The sequence below is a fragment of the Heterocephalus glaber genome, unplaced genomic scaffold, assembly GCF_053883595.1.
Source record: "Heterocephalus glaber isolate CG9 unplaced genomic scaffold, H.glaber_assembly_v1.0 deba00000071, whole genome shotgun sequence".
In the NCBI taxonomy this organism is placed as follows: Eukaryota; Metazoa; Chordata; class Mammalia; order Rodentia; family Bathyergidae; genus Heterocephalus; species Heterocephalus glaber.
Window position 1 is genome coordinate 12195622 of NW_028258137.1, and position 21509 is coordinate 12217130.

Genomic DNA, 21509 nt, shown 5'->3' on the forward strand with positions numbered 1-21509 from the left:
AGTACAAGGATACCCAAAACATTTGAGTCAGTGATTTAGAAAAGCCAAATACACTAAGCAAAGTTTTTATAACTCACTGTGGTTATTTAGGGCTAATCCAGATCCCTAGTACAGTATATCTCATTATTTCATCATTTTCTTATCTGGACTGGCAACACCTAAATCCATCATGTAACTGTCAGAAAAATCATTGTAGATCACTACATTTATGCGTGGTCATGTCTGCTTCTTCCTTTTCTTGCTTCTCTCAAAGGCCTCCCCTCACTGTGCACGTCTGAGTCATACCACCTATCCCACCTTTTGGGGGAAGCCTCAAGCGGGAACATCACATAAGCTTAAATTGTCACTTACTATCATTTACATTCAGCTTTATTATCTCAGCAGTGTACCTTTGATCAGATTGCTCAGTATCTTCTATAAAATTGGACACAATCCCATTTATTTTGCAGTCTCATGTTGTAAGAAATAAATGTTAGCATGCCTGCCTTGCAAGCACAAGGTCCTGAGTTCGATCCCTGGTACAACAAAATGAAAGAAATGTAGCATCTGGCTTAGTTAAGTGGCAGCTTTTATGTAACACCACACCCATCACATTCTTTTTTTTTTTTTTGGTACCGGGGATCTAACTCGGGTCCTCCCACTTGAGCTTGTGAGGCTGGTGGTGGAACCACTGAGCTAAATCCCTGGCCCATAAAGTGATTATTCCTGGATTTTTTTTTTTTTATATACCAGAGATCGAACTCAGGACCTTGTGCTTTTGAGGCAGGCACTGGAACCACTGAGCTTAATACCCAGCCCCACATTCTTAATAGGAGTCAGGCAAGTGTCTCCCAAGTACTCAACGCTCCACTGTATCATGTACTGTGTATCATTTATACACCATTAACTAAATGCCTTCTGGGTTTTAGTCACTAATCTTTTGGGGTGGAGAACCATACTAGGTCCTCTTTTTCCTCCATTTATAATAGTTTCTGTATTGGTACTAGTGTATGCAGCCTCAGCAGTCTCTTCTGTAAAATTTGATCATTAAGTTAAAGATTTATGAAACTTTTATTTATTTTATTTTATTTGATTTAGATTTATGAAACTTAATAAAAATTTTCCCCCAACTTTCCATTGTAAGAGGGCAGTTGTTTTCTTTCCGGGGGGTAACACTCCAGGTAAGAGACCTTTCTTTTGTAAGCCCAGATTTCTGGCTCCAGGGTGATGAAAACCCGCTGATAAAACAGCTTGGCTCAGCTTTTAATTTGATGCTTCTGCAGACAGGGAGCCAACACTGGCTCTGATTTGTGGGTAGAGGTCAAAGTAGGAGTCCTAAACTGATTGGGATTTCACCTCTTAATCCTGTATCTTGATTGTGTTCTTATTATAATTAGAAAAAAATCATGGTTTACCCAAGTAGATATATATTTATTCACAAAATGGCAATTGTTTTAATAGTTCGTATGTTTAAAAATACATTAAAATATAAATTAAAGACTGAGCTTTAAAGAAAAGCAGTAAGATGGCTGGTGATTTAGTTCAGTGGTGCTGCTGCCTGCCTCACAAGCTCAAGGACCCAAGTTCGATCCCTGGAACCAAAAAAACAAAAAACAGTAAGAGCCAGGCATTGTGGTGGAGGCCTGTAATCCCAGTACTTGGGAGGCTGAGGCAGGAGGATTGCTGTGAGTTCGAGGCCCACCTGGGCTACATAGTGAGACCCTACCTCGAGAAACTAAAATAAATGAATAAAGTAACATAAAACAAAGCAGCAGTAGCTCTATTCCTGAACTCTGGGGGATCATGCAGCTTCCTTTCTGGGCAAATCACTGTAGCCCTTTCTGCTGCTCAGTCTTCTGTCTAGTTCGTTAGGCCCACCTCTTGTCCCTGCACTTGGTTTATTGTTGGTTTCATTACTTAGCTGCGCAACTGGATTGTAAAATATCCAAGAAGAGACTAGATGAGGTCTTTTGTTTCTTTTGTATCTTGCAACAATGTCTAGCACAATTATAGGTACATCATTATTGAATATATACTTGTTGATTTATTTCTTGGGATCATTTCAGAGTATTATTTCACTGATTATCAGCAAAAGAAAAAATGTCTTTAACCTTACTCTACCTCACTAATTCTGGGTTTTATACTCTGTACTGCTCTTCCAGGATTAGAGATAATCAAGCCTATTCACATTTACCATTTTGAAGGAGTGGATACATTATGTTCGATGAAGTGATTTGATTTGGACATCAGGGAAATAGTGCATTCTGAGAACCAAACCTGAGTTGGCACCCACATCTGTTTTTATTCCTGAGGCTTCTGTCCTTTAGTTCCTTATCAAACAGCAAGGTGGTAAACCATAGCATTTTCTTTTTATGCTTTCTGTAATTAATTTGTGTTGGCATTGATGTTGCCAAACTTGTATAAAATACTGCTTTGAATTTTATATTTCGCAGGGCTCTGTTCATTTTTAAAATCACTGCTGTTTTCTTTGACTCTGAAGACAGTAGCTTTGTGGTTCCATAAATCTTACAAGCCTAACATCACAATGCTGTTCTTACGGCATTCCTCTATTCTCATTTTTCTAGAGGAACTAAATGTAGAAAGAAACTAAAAAATTATTTTATTTGCCTGATAGGTATATTAGTTATTTTTCTTCATATAAACATTCAAAATTTGAGTGGCTCATTTATTTTTCTTGCCCATGGCTGTGCAGGTTATTTGGAATTGCTTTGCCCCAGGCAGAAAGTTGGCTTCAGATATGGTCCACATCTGTCCTCCTTGTACAACCAGCTACCTGCACATGTTCTTCTCATGAGAAAAGGCAGGAGTGCAAAAATACCAACCAAACCTCCCAAGCACTTAAAGCCTCTGCTCCTGGCTATGCCTGCCAAAATCACATTGGCCAAAGCCAGCCTGTGGTCTAGTTCACCATCAGTGGCCCAGGATGTAGATCAGTTCATAGCAGGAGGCAGGATTTTTTTTTTTTTTTTTTTTTTTGGTACCAGGGATTGAACTTGGGTCCTTGTGCTTGCAAGACAGGTGGCAGAACCACTGAGCTAAATCCCCAGCCCAAGGCAGGATTTTTCAAAGGATCTGGTGTACAAATCCTGTGTAGGGAAGCAAGCCATTAAAACAATCATTAATTTGCTAGTGCACTTCCTGTGGGCTATAAAGATGAGAGCACTTGCTTTCCATAAGTAGTTTTCATCTTGACTACATTATTTTTTAAATTCTCCAGTGCTCTTTCCAAAATGATTGATTTCTTTCAAAAATGCTCCTTTTAGCCAAAGTTACTGTTTAGTAGAAATGTGTACAAGCAGAGGATTGTGATGTTGCCTTCCATGCCTTGTTTGATAAAGTACTAGAATGGCTGATTGGAAAATTTAAGAGGTAGATTAAAAGGGGATAGAGCTGACGTGATGCCGCACAACTGTACCTCACCACTCACAAGGCTCAAGCAGCAGGATTGCTGCAAGTTCAAGGCCATTCTGAACTACATAGCGAGACCCTGTCTCAAAATAGACCAAAAAAGGGGGATGGCAATAGAACAGAAAACTGCCTATGGTTATTGTTTTATTTATTTATATATATAATTTTTTTTGGTACCAGGGATCGAACTCCAGACCTTGCGCTTCCAAGGCAGGCACTGGAACCACTGAGCTAAATCCCCGGTCCTATGCCAATAACCATTGTTAACAAATTGTTAAATATAAATTAAGCACTTCAAATTGAAGTGGAGAGGAAAGAGTTAAGCCCATAGTGTAGAGGCTGAATTTGAGAGTCAGAAAGGCAGTAAAGTATTAGTTCTTGCCAGGCATGGTGGCACACATACCTGTAATGCCAGCACTTGGGAGGCTGAAGCAAGAGAATGAGTTTAAGGCCAGCCTGGGCTACATAGTGAGTTCAAAGCCAACCTCAACTATATAGCAAGACCCAAAAAAACCTCAACATCAGGGAATTTATCTCAGTGGTTCTGCCACCTGCCTCGCAAGCACCTCGCAAGTGCAAGGTCCGGAGTTCGATCCCCAGTACAAAAAAAAACCCAAACCAACAACAACAAAAAAAACAGACTTAAAGTATCTGTTCTCTGCCCGTTGCGCAAGTGCAAGGACCCAAGTTCGATCCCCAGTACCCCCCCCCAAAAAAAAGTATCTGTTCTCACTTAGACAAGTAGGGAGAAAGTTCAGAAGTAGTATTATGATCTCATGATTGCCTGTCAACTTAAATTTTAATGTAATATTTTAAAAGAATTTTTGCTGCTGCCAACTAAATTCTGCGGCAGAATTTAATAATAAATTCCCTAGAAACTTACTTGCTGCTTAAAGTGTGGTGAGTGTGGCTGCTTGATTTGTTAATATGTATTAATCTTTGTGTGTGTCAGGGGATACTGGGATTCTTGGGCTCAGACTCACGGGCACTCTGCCACTGAGCTATGACCATAGCCCCTATTTTGAAACAGGATCTCTAAGTGGCCCAGGCAGAACTTGAACTTTGATCCTCCTGCCTCGACCTCACAAAGTGCTGTGATTACAGATTTGGGCCACCACGCTTGGATTCCTTACCTTTGAATAAAAAATATCTTCTTAGGGCTGGGGATTTAGCTCGGTGGTTTCGCCGCCTGTTGCACAAGCTCAAGGACCCCGAGTTCAATCCCTGGTACCAAAAAAAAACCAACAAAAAACTGTGTATAAAAATATCTTCTTATCTTGAAAATGGAACCTTTGCTGGCCAGGGTGGCAAACATTGTAATTCCTAGCTACTGAGGAGGCTGAGGCTGGAGGGTCACAAGTTTAAAGAAAGTGTAGATAACTTAGTGAGGCCATCTCAAAATAAAAAGATGTAGTAAGTACTAGAGTGCTTGCCTGGTATATACAATTGCTAGGTTCAATCTCCACTACTGCAAAGAAAAAAGAGAGACAGCTTTTACAGCCAAAATTGGTAATGTTTCATGGAAAATACACAGAATTTATTTGAACATGTTGGAATATCATTAGTAATGGAAAGGAGACAGCACTTCCTTGTGATGTGGTTTTTTAGGTACCGGGGATCAAACTCAGGTCCTTGTGCTTGCGTAGCAGGCGGCGAAACCACTGAGCTAAATCCCCGACCCTTGATGTGTGTTTTTATAACCCTATCTCCCTTTTGGCCTGAACAAGGACACCAAAGGAGATTTGCAGCGTCGGGCAAACGGGGATCCTGTGTACCCTCCACACAGCTTCCCCCAGTGGTGACATTTAAGATCAGTTTTAAATTATTCCTAGACCTCTGCATTCTTTTACAAGCCTGTATCTTTAGATGTCCAGCTTTCTTTAAGGAAAGTGTACTTGTTTCACGCCCAGTCTTTAGCTTTCAGAATTGGAATATATCACTGGGCATATGGTGGACGCCTGTAATCCCAGCATTCGGAGGCCGAGGCCTCGCCACATGTCAAGGGCCAGCCTGAGTCACATCGAGATTTCAAGGCCAGCCTGAATGACAAAGCAAGATCCTGTCTCAAAACAAAACAAAAACCATGAAACTGAAAAGTATCAGGTCAAAGGAAAGTGTCCCTGTGTTATTACTGCTTTAGTACATTTTGCTCTGCTCTTTCCGTTTCCAGTTTGTACCATCAGGTAAGAGGGGATCATGGCTTGTCTGTACTTTGTGATTCGTTTCTCCCCAGCATGTACAAGACATACATGCCATTTTACTGTGTATAGCGAAGAAACATGTTCAATTGAATATTCACATTTCTGGTTTTGAGTTTATTTTGGTGGTACTTGAAATTTTGAGGTTTTTGTATTTATTTATTGTTTTTTAAAATATCATGTCTTTTTTTTTTTCCTTCCAGCCTGAAAATGAAATTTCTTCAGATTGCAATCATGTAAGTATGGATTCTCTGTAACTCACCATATATGCTTTATATATATGATGACATATTGGGATGCTTTTCCTGTTGTTTGAGGAAGCTTTATGTTTTCTTAGATTGTCTTTTTTTTTTTTGGTACCAGGGATCGAACTTGGGTCCTTGCGCAGCAGGCGGCAAAACCACTGAGCTAAATCCCCGGCCCCTCTTAGATTCTCTTAATCTTAAAATTATGATAAACTTTTAAGAACCTTGGCAAAATCCACAAATTCCCCTTCATTGCAGAAACAGCAGGTTGTGCCAAATAATATTTATGTACTTAGGCTTAAACTTTCTTTTATTTTGGGGGGAATATTTTTTGTTTGTTTGCTTTATTTTATTTTACTCTTTTGGTCTCACTGTGTAATTTAGATTGGCTTTGAACTCACTGTGTAGCCCAGGCTGGCCTTGAATTTGTAGTGATCCTCCTGCTTCAGCCTCCTGAGTGCTGGGATTACAGTTGTGTGTGTGTAGTTAATTGATTTTTAACAAAGATGCCAAGATACTTTGGTGGGGGAAAGAAAAATCTTTATAAGAGTGGAACAACTAGAAATCACATGCAAGGAATGAATTTGAAACCCTGCCTCACACTGTGTGAAAAAACTTACACGAAAGAGCTAAATTGTAAAATTTATAGAATAAAATATAGGTGTAGGGCCAGGAATTTAGCTCAGTGGTTCTGCTGCCTGCCTTGCAAGTACAAGGTCCTGAGTTTGATCCCAGGTACCGCCCCCCCAAAAAAATATATATGTGTGTGTAAATCTTTATGAGTTTAGATTAGGCAATGCTTTCTTAGATGTGACACCTAAAAAACAAGCAAAATAGTTTGATAAATAGATAAATCTGGGCTGGGAATGTAGCTCAGTGGCACAGTGCCAAAAAAAAAAGATAAATTCACCAAAATTAAAAAATTGTTGTGCTTCATGAATACTGCCAAGCCTGGCTGTGGTGGCATATGCTTGTAATTCCAGCACTTGGGAGTCTGAGGCCAAAGGATGATGAATTTGAGGCAGCTTCATGAAGAAACCCTGTCTCAAAAGGTGAAAAATGATACTGTTAAGAAAATTGAAAGACAACCCACAAAATATGAGAAAATACTTTGCACACATTTCCTGATAAAGGAGCTAGTTAACATCGAGAATATAAAAATCTCTTACAACTCCAGAGTAAAGAAATTTAGGGTGAAGTGTGCGGCTCAGTGGTAGAGCTTGTGGTTCACATGTGACTTCCCGAGTTCAATCCCACCACCCGAACTAAAGTGGGTACTGGGTGCGAATAGACATCTCTCCCTAAAAGCCAGGACTCACAGAAGGCACTTGGCACCGTTGTCATTAAGGAAGCCCAAATCAGAGCTGTGTGAGATTCTCCTTTATACCTGCCAGGACGGCTGTAACCAGCAAGATGGGCAGGAACAGATGTCGGTGTATTCGGTACATGGAGAAATGGACGTCTGCTTACCTTGCTGGTGGGAGTGTGAAGCAACTCGCCCACTGTGGCAGACAGGGCGGCAGGGTCAGAGTTGAACAGAGTCGTGACCCATCAGTTCCTCTCTTAGGTGTTTGCCTGTCTGTCCAAAAAACATGTTTTCCACCATGACAGTCAACATGGAAGACTTCTGTGACCTCAAAAGGTGTGGGGATTTCGTCCCATCAGCAAGCAACAAATTCTACAGCAGTGAACACCATCTGGGTGTCCTCTGGTCCCAGCACTGTCTTGAGAGACTCAGTCCCCAAGACTACTGCACAAACATTTAATTTTTTAATTTTCTAATTTTATTTTTGGTATTGGGGATTGAACTCGGGACCTTGTGCTTGCAAGGTAAGCAGTGACACCACTGAGCTAATAAATCCCTGGCCCAACCACACATACATTTTAGATGCCATTGGCAAACCACCAGTGCTGTAGTCTTCCCCTTCACTTCTTTTGTTTTGTTGTAGTACTAGGAATTGAACCCAAAGACCTTCCCACTGAGATATATCTCTGTCCCTTTTTCATTTTTATTTATTTATGTGTGTATTTTATTTTGAGACAGAGTCCTGCTAAGTCACTGAGTTGCTCATGCTGGGCTTGTACTTCAGCTCCTTGTGCCTCAGTCTCCTAATTGCTGGGTTTATAGGTGTGTACCACCACACCAACTAGCCCTCTGGAATGAGCAGGGTCTTACAATTTACTCTTGGAAAAGAGTAGGTTAGAGAGTTTCTTCATGGCTATTCCAAGACAGAAAAGTAGAGGAAGATTAGAGTTTCTGTGACCTGTGTCAGGGAAAAGAAATTCTAGTTTCTATGCTCGTCTGTGAAGAGGAGGTTAAGAGCCAGGAACCATGGACAAAACCCAAAATATAGCTGGGTACAGTGGTGCACACCTGTAATCCTAGCACTTAGGAAGGCTGAGGCAGGGGAATCACAAATTTGAGTCCTGCCTGGACTAGTGAGACCCTGTCTCAAAAGAAAAACAAAAACCAAGGTTGAGGCTATAGCTTAGTGGTGGAGCACTCCTGGGTTCAATTCCTCAATACCCCAAAGACAAAAAACGAAATTAAAAAATAAGTATATGTAAATGTATCACAGTATCCAAAAATGCTGAGAACGTGCTCACATAAAAATGTGTATGTTTTTAAGCTGGGTGTGGTGGCACATGTCTGTATTCCCAGCACTCTGGGAGGCTGAGGCAGGAAAATCATAATTTTGAGCCCAATGTAGGCAACTTAATGAGACCTTGGTGTCCCCGCCCCCCCCCCCAAAAAAAGAACTGAGGGTGTAGCTCAGTGTAAAGGCTCTCCATTCAATCCTCACTACCACCCCCACCAAGGCTACATTTTTAGCACCATTACTCATAATGATCTAAAAGTAGAAACAACTCAAATGTCTGTCACCTGATGAGTGATAAATAAAACATGATGTATTCATACACTGGAATATTATTTGGCACAAGTAGGGATGAAGCACTGATACATGCTACGACATGTCTGAACCTCAAGGACTGGACTTAAAAGGTCGCGTATTTACATGATTCGGTTATATGCACTGTCTAGAGTAGACAGATCCACACAGAGAGAAAGGTTATTGTTTGCTAAGAGCTGGGGGAATGGGGAAACTGGAAATGACTGCTAATAAGCGTGGAGGTTCTTTGGGGAATGATGAAAATGTTCTGCAATCAGTGATAATGTGTGCACAACCTTGTGCACGTTCACTGCCCAGTTGGACTTGGGAAGAGTAGATTTTACGGGGTGCATTATATCTATAGTCAGCACCCATGCAGTCATCACACAGCTTCAGTTATTAATTCAGATGGATCCTGTGTCTTCTCCTATCTCCTTTCCCTCCTTCTATATTATTAGTAGTAGTATTATTGGTACCAGGAATCAAACTGGGGTCCTTAAAAGTAGTTTTTTGTTTGTTTTTTTGGTACCGGGGATCGAACTTGGGTCCTTGCGCTTGCGCAGCAGGCGGTGAAACCACTGAGCTAAATCCCTGGCTCTCTCCTTCTGTATTATTTTGAAGCAGAATACAAACATCATATTGTTTCATGTGTTAATATTCCAGTAAATATCTCTAAAAGTTAAGGACTTTCAGAAAAACGTAACCACAATGCCATTGTATGTCTTAAAATTGCATAATTCCTAATCAAATATCTGGTTAGTGTTCAAATTTCTAATTTGAGCACTCATTCTGGAAGAGAATTTATCTAATTTCCTAAATAGTAGCTGTGAAAAAAACTTACAGTAAATGTGAAATATTGACAGCTTTCTACCTAAGATTGGCAACACAGCACACTTGCTCACTGTAAGAGAGGTCCTACCAGTTCAGTAAGGTGAGAAAAAAGAAAACAGGTTAGAATTAGAGAGGAAAAATTAAACTATCATTATTTATAGATGACATGGTTATATTAGTAGAAAATCCAAAAGATGAGCCAGGCGTGGTGGCACATACCTGTAATCCCAGCACTGCAGGCTGAGGCAGGAGAATTGCTGAGGATTGGAGGCTAGCCTGGGCTACATGGTGCGTTCAAGGCCAGCCCAAACTGCATGGCAAGATCCTGTCTCAAAAAAAAGAAAAAAAAAATGAAAAAGAAAATCCAAAAGATAGATTATTAGCGGGTAACTAATAGACGTATTTTGTAAAATTCCTAGATAGAGTCAGTTGTAAAACTCAATTATGTTTTTATATAATAGAAATAAGTAAAAATTTTAATTGATGCTATTTGGAACAGCATACCTACATAAAATTACTTTAAAAAATATGTGTAAGACTATTCTGCAGATAGCTATAAAATATTAAGAGAAACTTGAAGAATGAAGTAAATCAATGAGCAACTGTGCTCATGACTTGGAAATCTTATTACTATGAAAATGTTAGCTCTTACTGAATTACCTGTAGATCCTTACAATTCCATATTTGTGGTTATTGAAATGATTCTGTGGCTCTAAAATGTATATGGAAACAGTGTCAAGAATAGGCAACAAGGCCGGGGATTTAGCTCAGTGGCACCGCACCTGCCTTGTAAGCATAAGGTCCTGAGTTTGAGCCCTGGTACTGCACAAAGAGAGAGAGAGAGAAACAAAAAGCACTAAACATAAATTAAAAGATTAATAAATTGAATTACATAAAATTTATTATTGGGGCTAGGATGTACCTCAGTAGTAGTAGAGCCCTTACCTAGCATGCATAAAACCTTCAATCTCCAGCGCCACACTTAAATCTTTTTTTATTAAATACAATAGTAAGGCAAGCATGGTGGTGCCCTCCTGTAATCCCAGCACTCAGGAGACTGAAGCAGGAAGATCATTCAAGTTTGAGGCCAGTCTGAACTACATAGTGTGACCCTGTCTCAAAAAAACAAAAACAAAAAAATCGAAAAACAATATTGAAAGTGAAAAGGCAAGTCATAGAGGAGAAAGTATTTTTAATATATCTGACAATAGGGCCAGGGATTTAGCTCAGTGGTTTTGCTGCCTGCTGCGCAAGCACCAGGACCCGAGTTCGATCCCCAGTACCAAAACAAAAAAAAAAACCAAAAATTAAAAAAAAAAAAAAATATATATATATATATCTGACAATATAGCCAAAATATGTAAGAACTCAAAACAGTAAAGGAAATACAAAGGAATAAAAAAATGGAGATGATATCTAATGGCATAAACATGGAAAAGAGGTGCTCAACCTCATTAGTGATCAGATACCTGCTATTAGAATCACTGAAATTGAAAAAGACAAATTTAAAAATTAAAAGGACTGACAGTGTATCAAATATTAGTATGAATAAGGAACAAGGCATCTTTTGTGCACTGCCGTAATTTAGTGCATCTACTTTCAAAGTGCTTTGGCTTTTTTTTTGGGTTTTTTTTTGGAGTTAAGGTCTCGCTATGTAGTTTAGGCTGGTCCTGAACTCACTATGTAGCCCAGGCTGGCCTCAAATTTGAGGCAGTCCTGCCTCAGCCTCCCGAGTGCTGGGATTACAGGTGTGCACCACCATGCCTGGCTGTAAAACTCTGGCATTTTTAACTAAAGCTGAAAACACAGACGTAGTGTATGGCCAGCCATTTCACTTCTAGATGTTTATCCAACAGAACTGCATATAAATCTACATAAAAGGGCCTGTACAAGAACATTTGTAGCAGCTTGTAATAGCCCTATAAACCATGAGCAAAATCCTTCTAATTTATTTTCCAGTTCTGGGGATTGAACCCAGGACCTCCAGACTAAACTACATTTCCAGTCCTTTTTTTACTTTTTATATGTTGAGACAGGGTCTTGCTAAGTCAATAAGTTGCCCAGGCTGGGCTTGAATTTGCCATCCTCCTGCCTCAGCCTCCCAGAGTGCTGGGATTATAGGTGTGCACAACTGTGAATTCTAACTTCTCAGCTCAATTCTCTTAACTTGATAAGAATAAAATGTCAGTTGAATTTCTGGGCAGCATTGCTTATGATCAAAGTGACCCAGTTGGTAAATTTCATATGGACTGGAAAGAACTATAAATGAATTATAAAACCCCATAGATGTGTTGCACTTTGCACTTCCGGAATGTGGTGACTCTTGTACTTGGGTGTGTCCTTAGAAGGAGCCCAGGAAGCTATGCCAGAGGAGTGTTAAAACATTGCACTCCCCTGGGGCATACGGCTTCTAAGTGAAGGCATTTCCTTCTTGAAGAGGGACAATCAGGTGCATTCTTTTTTTTTGGTACCGGGGATCAAACTCGGGTCCTTGTGCTTGCAAGGCAGGTGGCAGAACCACTGAGGTAAATCCCCGGCCCAAGAGGGACAATCAGTGCTGCCCTGTGGGTAGTTGTGATTCTTGTCTTTTCTTCCATCCCAGGCCTTCCACAGAGTTCAACTCCAGCTGTGAAGTCCACATTTCTTTGTCTGATATTCATTTCTAGAACCAAACTTTTGATTTCCCACCCTTAAACCTTCACCTCCTACATTCTTTCCCATCTTAGTAGCCCTTTATTTTTCCTGTTGCTCAAATCAAAACCCTTCATTCCTCTCTTCCTCTCTGTCCCTATTCCCTTTGATGTATATCCCAAGTCTGACCACTGTCGCTGAGCCGAGCCTCCCATTCTCTTCTGTGAGAGCCTCCTAAGTGGTCTCCTCTTCCTGTCCCTCTGCGGTCCATGCTATGGCCTGAGTGACCTCAGTGACACGTAAGTCAGATTGTGTAACTGCTCTGCCCCAACTCTTTAAGCCTCGTCCTCACTGTTACACTCAACAGCTGTTGACGATGGCCTGTTCTCTGACCTCTTCTACCACTGTTGTCCCTTGCCCCACTTAAGCCACAGTGGCTTCCTCTTTGCTGCTCCTCAGATTTTATGTATTTATTTGTTTGTTTTTGGTACCGGGGAATCAAACTTGGGACCTCGTGGTTGCGAGGCAGGCAGCAGAACCACTGAGCTAAATCCCCAGCCCTTGTTTTTTGAGACAGGGTCTTGCTATGTATTTTGAGCTCACCTTGAACTCACTGTGTAGTCAGGCTGGCCTTGAACTCACAGCGATCCTCCTGCCTCAGCCTCTCAAATGCTGGGGTTACAGGCTTGTGCCACCATGCCCAGCCATAGACAATACCCAAGAATTGATTGTAAAGAAATTTTCCTTCATTTCTCACACCTTGGTTTTGTAATTACTTTATTCCTCCTACTTCAAATGTTTCCCATTTTTCTCCCATCCAAGTCAGTTCTTGCCTCTTAACTAATCTAACACCCCCAGTCTTGACCTTCTCCATACTTTTCTCAGAGTTGCTCTTTTGAGTGCTGGTTTAAATTATGTATTTGGGCTGGGGATTTAACTCATTGGTTTTGCCGCCTGCTGCACAAGCGCAAGGACTTGAGTTCGATCCCTGATACCAAAAAAAAACCCAAATAAATTATGTATTAGCTTCCCATTTCTTTGATATGAACTGCAGTACTCAATGTAATCTGACTCCTGTTGTCTCCCCCGTCCCTATCTTTCATACCAGCCACTCTAGCCGATTTGAAGTACGTAGGATTCCCATGCATCATCCTCACCCCTTCTTTCCTTCTACTTTTACATACCCGGAGCCCCAGTTTCCCCAGTTCATCTGACAGAATTTCTTCTAATCCCCGAGCAACAAGCCCAGGGCAACTTGATCACTCCACCTCCTCCATCACTCACTGAGGTGTGTTTTTCCTGTGTTCCCAGAGTATTGCTTATTGCTGTTCTCTTCTGGCTTCCTTCATTTGTCCTCGGATGGCTGAGCTTGTTGATGATGGTTGGGAGGCTGGAACTTATTAACTCTGTTTTGATGGAGGAAGAGACCCTGTTCATCCTTTTACTTCTTCATTGAGTCTTTCTCGGCATTCCTGGATTTACCTACTTCTTTCCATGTCGTGCCTATTGGCACTTTTCTGTGCCTCCATTCCACTTCCAGAAAGCAGATCCAGTCATGTCACCCCTTTACTTTCCTTCAGTGACCCTCCCTCTGGGGTTAAAGTTCGCACATGGCCTACAGCTTCCTGGTCTGGCCCCAGCCTGCCTTTCCCGAGTCATCCTCCCTTGGACTTTTGAGTTCCTTTACCGCCCACCCTCATTGCATGCAGCTTCATTTACTTAAAATACTTTCCCTACCCTTTTATCCTGTTGACTGATCCTGACTTTCCGGGATCATCATCGTAGATAGTGTTTTCCCTGGAAAACCTTTCCTGGCCAAACTGTCATCCCACTTCCACATGGGGTGCTCCTCCCATGCTGCCGCGGTACCCGTGATGCCATTCACAGCTCCCTGCAGTTGGCCATAGTCACTACTGAGCAGTCTGTCTCTCTTACCTTCTGCTTTATGCTGCAGTCCCTACCACAGTGCTTGTAGTGCAGTATGCACTCCATAAATGCTTGCTTCTGTCTCCTCCCAAACTCCTGGAAACTAGATTGTTTGTGGTGCCGAGCTAAGCAGATGTACTAATCCAGTGAATGGCTGGTTGCGTTCCTTTGTCCTGGAGTATAGCAGTTAGAGAGAAAGGAATGGATCCCCTCCCAAACAGTCTCTTCATGTTCTGCATTAGCTAGAGCCTCTGCTCTGCCTCTCCTACTAAACGGTTTGAAGGCTTGTAGTGCTGCTTTTCAGAAATATCTGAAGATTTAGCTCATTGGCACCATGTCTGCCTTGCAAGCACAGTGTCCTGACTTGGATCCCTGATACAGGGCGGGGCTGGGGGGGAGAAATGGAATCACTCAATAAAAATATTTAACAGAAGCTCCAAAGAGACAATAATGTTCAGCCCTCACCTAAGAATAATAATGGCTTTGGATATATTGTATTTTAGATTGCCACAGGTTAAAATAATTGTACACGACTGGGACTATAGCTCAGTGGTAGAGCCCTCCCCCAGCAGCACTGAAAGAAAAAAACCAGGGCCAGGGATTTAGCTCGGTGGCCTGCCTTGAAAGCGCAAGGTCCTGAGTTCAATCCCCGGTACCAAAAAAAAGAGAAAAGAACAAAGAAGAAACAAACAAAAGGACAAAACAAGAGAAAAAAGAATGGAAGAAAAAAACAGGTAGTGTATGGTGAAGTGTTTTAAAGGAGTGAAATAGATCACTGTGGAAAGTAGACCCTGAGTGACTCCATAAAACTGATCAGTGAAAGCACTGTTGGACTGGGTTTGGTTGTGCACACCTGTAATCCCAGCACCAGGAAGTCTGAGGGAGAGGATTACTGCAAGCTTGAGGCCAGGCTGCACTGCATAGAGAGACCCTGTCTAAAAAACAAAAATGAGAAAAAAGAAAGCACTGTTGAGGGCTGGGGATTTAGCTCAGTGGTGCCCCTGCCTGCCTTGAAAGAGCAAGGTCCTGAGTTCGATCTCCGGTACTAAAAAAAACCCAAAACAATACCCAAAAAGCACTGTTGGTAATGCAATCTCAGAATCTACCCCATCTGAACTTCTGGGTTACACTTTCTGGTCTAAGCATAAGTTGCTTCTGTAATCTATTTTTTCTCTGAAAGCTTTTATCAGGGACTTAAATACTGAATTTTTTCTTGACACTAAATGATTTAAATTCATAATTTTTTAAAAAATTGGCCTTTAGTAAAAGAAAAAATGTCTGAATGCTACTGCTTTTATTTTGTCTGCAAATGGTACTGCTTTTGTTTCCCTTCTATCTGTGATGTGGTGACCTTTTGTTACCTAATGTGTAAGTATGACTCATCTGACTGTATAATTGGTTTTTATCATCTGTAGTGACCACTGATGATAAATGTCATACTATTCTAACTGGAGTCTTTTTTCCTTTGTATGGTTTTCTCTTTGAACGTAGTTGTTGTGGAATTACAAACTGAACCTGACTACTGATCCCAAATTTGAATCTGTGGCCAGAGAGGTTTGCAAATCAACCATATCAGAGGTAGGTGATAAAAGAGTTTTGTGAATACTTACGACTTAGAAGAGAAAATTAACATCTCTTGACCAGACCAGTCATTAAGAGAGGAATGACTCAGATATTTTTCTTTTCTTAGAATTCACATCTGTCTTGGTTGAGAGATAGGAAGGGGGGCGTAATTAGACTTCTTTTTGTTAACACCGCCTACACTGACAGCGGGATGCTATTGACTGGAATAGTTCAGAATCAGGTTCTCTTGGTCCCCACATGTCCGTGCACCTGCAGAGGTTATCATGGCTGCTCTCACACCTTTCACATCTGCCGTGCCTGAGGCAAATCCAAAACTTTCCCCAGGAGGCTTATAAATATTCCCATTGTTCTGGCTTGGCAGCTGGATCAATTGAACCACAGGGGCATATGCTTCAAATAACAGGAGTTAGTGCTAGGAAGGTTCCGGATATTCACAGTCATACAGTTATAAATTGATACTGAGTAGAAAGACAAAAACAAATAATGAAAATGGGTAGCACTAGGGCATGGGGATTTAGCTCAGTGGCACCTCACCTGCCTCGAAAGCCCAAGGTCCTGAGTTCAATCCCTGGTACTAGGGAAAAAAAGAAAGAAAGAAAAGAACGGAAGGAAGGAAGGAAAGAAAGAAAAAATGGATAGCACTACACAGATACTAATGGGAGAAATTTTTGAATTATTTATCTTGGCTCAATGTAAGGAACAAATGATATTAATGAAAATTGTGGGGATTTGTTTTTAGTTTTTTCGGGGGTGGTGGTGGTGGTTTTGTTTTTGAGACTGCATCTAACTATGTAGTTCAGGCTGGCCTCAAACTCGTGGCAATCCTCCTGCCTCAGCCTCTCTCAAGTGCTGAGATTATAGACATGTGCCACCATGCTGGGCTGAAAATTGTGGTATTTGAGATTTCTTTTTGGGAGGAAAGTTTTGAATCAGTAATAGAAATCCCAGAAAGCCTTAAATTTTTCCACACTAAAATATGAAAATTGTGGAGAAAACGGTTGCGGTTTTTTTACTCCAAAGTTAAAATCTGCTTGAATTGACAGTGTGGATAACATAAGTCAGAGCTCTGAAGGAAGGCCCTGTCCCACCCAGGGGCCCCTTTAGCTTGTGTTTCACATCTACATCATTTCTGGGACTAGTGGAACCTATCAATTCTAGCCCTTCCAGTACTTGATTAGACATGTTTTAGTCTTTTAAAGTCATGACCCTTCATATTTACTTTGGCTTTAGAATAGAATAGCATTGGCTTCTAGCTTTAATATTCTACATCTTAAACTCCCTTAGCTGGCTATATGACTAAACTACCAACCCAAAAATCTCAAAAAGGAAAAGTGATTACTTAGTAATAGAAAGAAATACTAACAAAGAAACAATCCCAGGCTTGAACTGTAAATAGGCTTGTATAGTCTCACTTTATTATGGAACTAAGTTGTAAGTAGGGGGCTGGGGATGTAGCTCGGTGGTGCAGCACCTGCCTGATAACCACAAGGCCCTGGGTTCAACCTTCAGTGTGGAGAAGAAAAGAAGAAAAAAACTGGTAAGTAGGTTATTTTTTCTTTTTTGGACACATTAGAATATATATACATGTTTGTTTTGTCTCATTTTATATCAGCATTAGATTGTGCAGATTAATTACCATGTGGAAATTTAATTCAGAGTATATGCATATTCATCATGATAATTTCACTCTGCATTAGGCTGCCTTCCTCATAATGTAACTAGTGATATTTTGTGGTGACCCGTGACCCTGTAACTGTGTTACAGTTTTGTAAAAGATCCAAGTAACAAGGACACCTCTCCTGTCTTATAAAGAGATTACACAGGAGTTGGGAAAATTAAGTACCATATCAGGAAGAACATAATTGTCAGAAAATCTTTTATTCAAGGGCCGGGGATTTAGCTCAGTGGTTCCGCCGCCTGCCTCGACATCGCAAGCTCCTGAGTTCAATCCCCGGTACCCAAAAGAAAAAAAAGAAAATAAAATCTTTTATTTTGTGTCACCCTTCTATTTTTTTTTTTAATTTGGGAATCCTACTTTCATGGAGAAAAGGAACATCACAAGAATACCTGCAAACAAAGCTGAGCATGGTGACACATGCCTATAATCCCAGCACTGGGGGAAACTGAGGCAGGAGGATTGCTGTGAGTTCGAGGCCAGCCTGGGCTACACAGCAAGACCCTGTCCCCTTCCCTCCCCCCAAAAAAACCCCTGCAAACCAAACTTATTTACTCTCCACAATTGAGCTAAATACTCAAGCATTTTTCTAGTGCACCTAATGAATCAGCTCCTCAGCCCCCCCCCCCCATGCACCTATGGCCTAGTGCATGCTGGGCACATGCTATATCACATATTGATGTTTTAATACTAATTTTTGTTATTGTGGTATTGGGGCTTGAACCCAAGGCCTTCACTAAGCTAAGTGAGGGCACTGTGTCCCTTTCTTTTTTATCATTTAGAGATAGGGTCTCTCTGAGCTGCCCAGGAAGGACTTGAACTTGTGATCCTCCTGCCTTAGCCTCTCAAGTCCTGGGACTAGAGATGTGCATCTCGGCGCCCAGTTTATGCTGTTTTTGCTGTTAATCTTAGACTAAAGGAAAGTATTATCTAGTAGAATGGTTGAAACTTCTCATTCAGACATTATACCCTATTGTAATTAATAGTTGGTGAACTGAAATACAAATAAGTACTATGTCTCCACATCTCAGGAAAATCTCAAGTAATTGAAGCTAAATATGTTTGGCTTATTACTGGGGCTCTGATTCAAAATGTGCTCTTGGTTTTTCTACAGTTTTAAACTGCTGATTGTCCAGTATAAGGGCCCATATGAATACTTCTTTATGCCATTAAGTCCTAAAACCCAGAACTAGTCCTTTATACAGGATTTTTTTCCTGTGGTTGAATTGCAAATACTGGGATTTTGAACCGTCCATTTCCCTTTCTTTTTTTTACTTCTGAACTTAATGTTGTTTTGCTAAAAAGTAAAACAAAAGTTAGAAATACACTCAGGGCCCTGGATTTTAGGTGTTACCAAAAAAGTGTTCAAGGGGCCTGGGATTTAGCTCAGTGGTTCCACCGCCTGCCTCGAAAGTGTAAGGGCCTGAGTTCGATCCCTGGTACCAAAAAAAGTATTCAAGGTTAAGCCAAAAGAATGTTCACCTTGACTCTTGAAGATCTCTGTTGCCTCTGAAGCCATTGGCTGACTATTTAGTTAAATTCCTGGTTTTTTTCCTTAAACGTAAACAAAATCTTTTGTCTTAAACTAGGTCTAGATTTGCTGCTGGAGTTAGACCCAGTTTCCTATAGGATAACTTGTGGAATGATCTATTGCACTGATGGCAAACCTTTTAGAACTTTCAGTGTTATAAATAACTTACTGCAGCACACATCCCTTAGGTTCGCCACCACTGATCTGTTGGTTTCAAAAAACCAGTTAAAGCTGGGCATGATGGTACATGCCCATAATCCCAGCTCTTGGGAAGCTGAGGCAGGAAGATCCCTGTGAGTTTGAGGCTAGACAGGGCTACATAGTGCATTCAAGGCCAGCCTGAACTACATAGCAAGACCCTGTCTAAAAAACAAAAAGAGGTCCAGGGATGTAGCTCAGTAGTAACGTGCCTGCCTGGCAAGCGCAAGGTCCCAAGTTCAATTCCTGGTACTAGAAAAAAAAAGAAAAAATGTTGTTTTATATGAGCACAGAATACTTGTAACACAGCCACTTTGTTTTGAGCAGATTAAAGAATGTGCTGATGAACCAGTTGGAAAAGGTTACATGGTTTCCTGCTTGGTGGATCATCGAGGCAACATCACTGAGTATCAGTGTCACCAGTACATTACCAAGATGACGGCCATAATTTTCAGTGATTACCGTTTAATTTGTGGCTTCATGGATGACTGCAAAAATGACATCAACATTCTGAAATGTGGAAGCATTCGACTTGGTGAAAAGGTATCTATCTGTGAACTTGGTAAATGAAAACCATGGGTCAGCACGCAAGGGGCAAACTTCAGGACAGCAGGGATCCTACAGTTGAAATTAAAAACTTGCCTTAGGCCAGGTATTTAGTGCAGTGGCACCGCACCTGTTTCAAAAGCACAAGAGCCTGAGTTCGATCCCTGGTACCAAAAAAAAAAAAAAAAAGTCAGATCCTATAGGATCTGAAACTAGTTGATCTCTGACTGTAGTGTTTGTAACAAAATATTTCAGTATTGTATGGGGAAGTAGAAGGATTAATATCAGCTAAAGGTAGTATTGCTGGGAATGGTGATATGTACCCATAATCCAGCTGCCGAGAAGGCTGAGGCAGGAGGATTGCAAGTTCAAGGCCAGCCTGGGCGACTTAATGAGACTTTCTCAAAATAAAAAACTGATAAAAAAAGCTGGGATGTAGCTCAGTGGTAGAGCACCCTGGGTTCGATCTCCAGTACAGAAAAAAATAAAAGGCATTATCTTCAAAATATTACTTATAGTGCATCTCTGGCAAATCTTTCTCTTCATGTTTGCCATAAAAAAAATTACTTAGCAAACACTGGTTCGGTTCATCTCCATCTGTAAAGTGAGATATTTAAATATTAGAAAACTTAACATGTGAAGGTATTTCTAACTTATCAGAAGAAAGGTCCTCTGAAATTGTGATATATTATTATCTTCATTTCAGAACCGATTCTAGTAAATACAGAAAATAACTCACTAGCTAGTTTCTTCTTCCTTAGTTATAGCTGTCTTATGTTTTAAATTATTAGCCTGACAAGCAGAAGGTCCCAATGGAGGATTGGCCAGGTTTATCCTGAATTTGTTCCTCAGCAAAAAAAAAAAAAAAGGAACTCTTGAAAAGTAATGAATACCGGTGGGAGAGGGGAGAGGTGGCCTGAGACTTCTGGCATCAGCTGTTAGTTGCTGCTGCTCATTAATCTGCTGTTAAGGGCATAGGATGGAAAATAAAACCTCCCTTTCTCCCTCTTCCTCTCTCCCCCCCTCCCCCTCTCCCCCTCCCTTTCTCCTCCCCTCCCTTTCCCTCTGTCTCTATCTTTCTCTCTTCCTCTCTCCCTCTTCCTCCCCCTCTCCCCCCTCCCTCCCCCTCCCTCTCCCTATGTCTATCTCTTTACTGGGGATTGAACCCCAGGCCTTTACATTGAGCTGTATCTCCTAGCCCCTTCATTTTTTGAGTCAGGGTCTCACTTAAGTCCCTCAAGCTGGGCTCAGACTTGTGACTCCTGCCTCAGCCTCCCAGTGCTGGGATTACAGATGTGCACTGTCACAGCTAACCCATTTGTCTCTTTGCCCTCTCTTTGCTTTTGGTTTACAAGTGTCTTTGCAAAGGGAGCCTGGTGTTAGGATCTGTAACTGAGCACAGCGGCTCACATGAAGGTTTTAGTGCTGGGCTTTGTCTGGTTGTCACCAGGCCTTGGTGCCCTGTCTTTTCTATAAGAACAGGCCCCTGTCCCCTTCAGGTAACTGAGTCATCTTGAAAGTTCTATAAGCTTGGCATAAAGCTTCCAGCAACTAAAGAAAGGTCAGTTTTAATAAGGACAGATTTTTTTCCTTCCCAGAAAACTAGAAAATGACACAAAAGCCTTAAGTAACCCTGATGATTCAGGAAGCTCCTCTGACTTTATGTGGGGTGATAGAGATTATAACCAATTCCAAACCTTTCCTCTGAAAATCTCCACATAGTGTTCTAGCCATACTTTAGAGCAATCAACGATGAGATTTTTTCACATTTGTGATCCTTGGTCACAAGATAGAGTAGACAGTTTTGAAGTCCCCTTTTCTTTATAGTAGTTTTTTGGTTTTTTT

General features: G+C 41.1%; 1 protein-coding gene across 2 annotated transcripts in view; it reads left to right on the top strand.

Moving 5' to 3' along the window:
• The window catches only part of Glg1 (golgi glycoprotein 1), a 135790-nt gene that overhangs the window by 69109 nt on the left and 45172 nt on the right, over window positions 1-21509 (top strand). For both annotated transcript variants that reach the window (XM_004842855.3, XM_013071489.3), the window contains exons 2-4: window positions 5810-5842; window positions 15622-15708; window positions 19446-19661. In XM_004842855.3, coding sequence (XP_004842912.1) covers window positions 5810-5842; window positions 15622-15708; window positions 19446-19661 — 336 coding nt within the window. The remainder of the gene's footprint in view (window positions 1-5809; window positions 5843-15621; window positions 15709-19445; window positions 19662-21509) is intronic.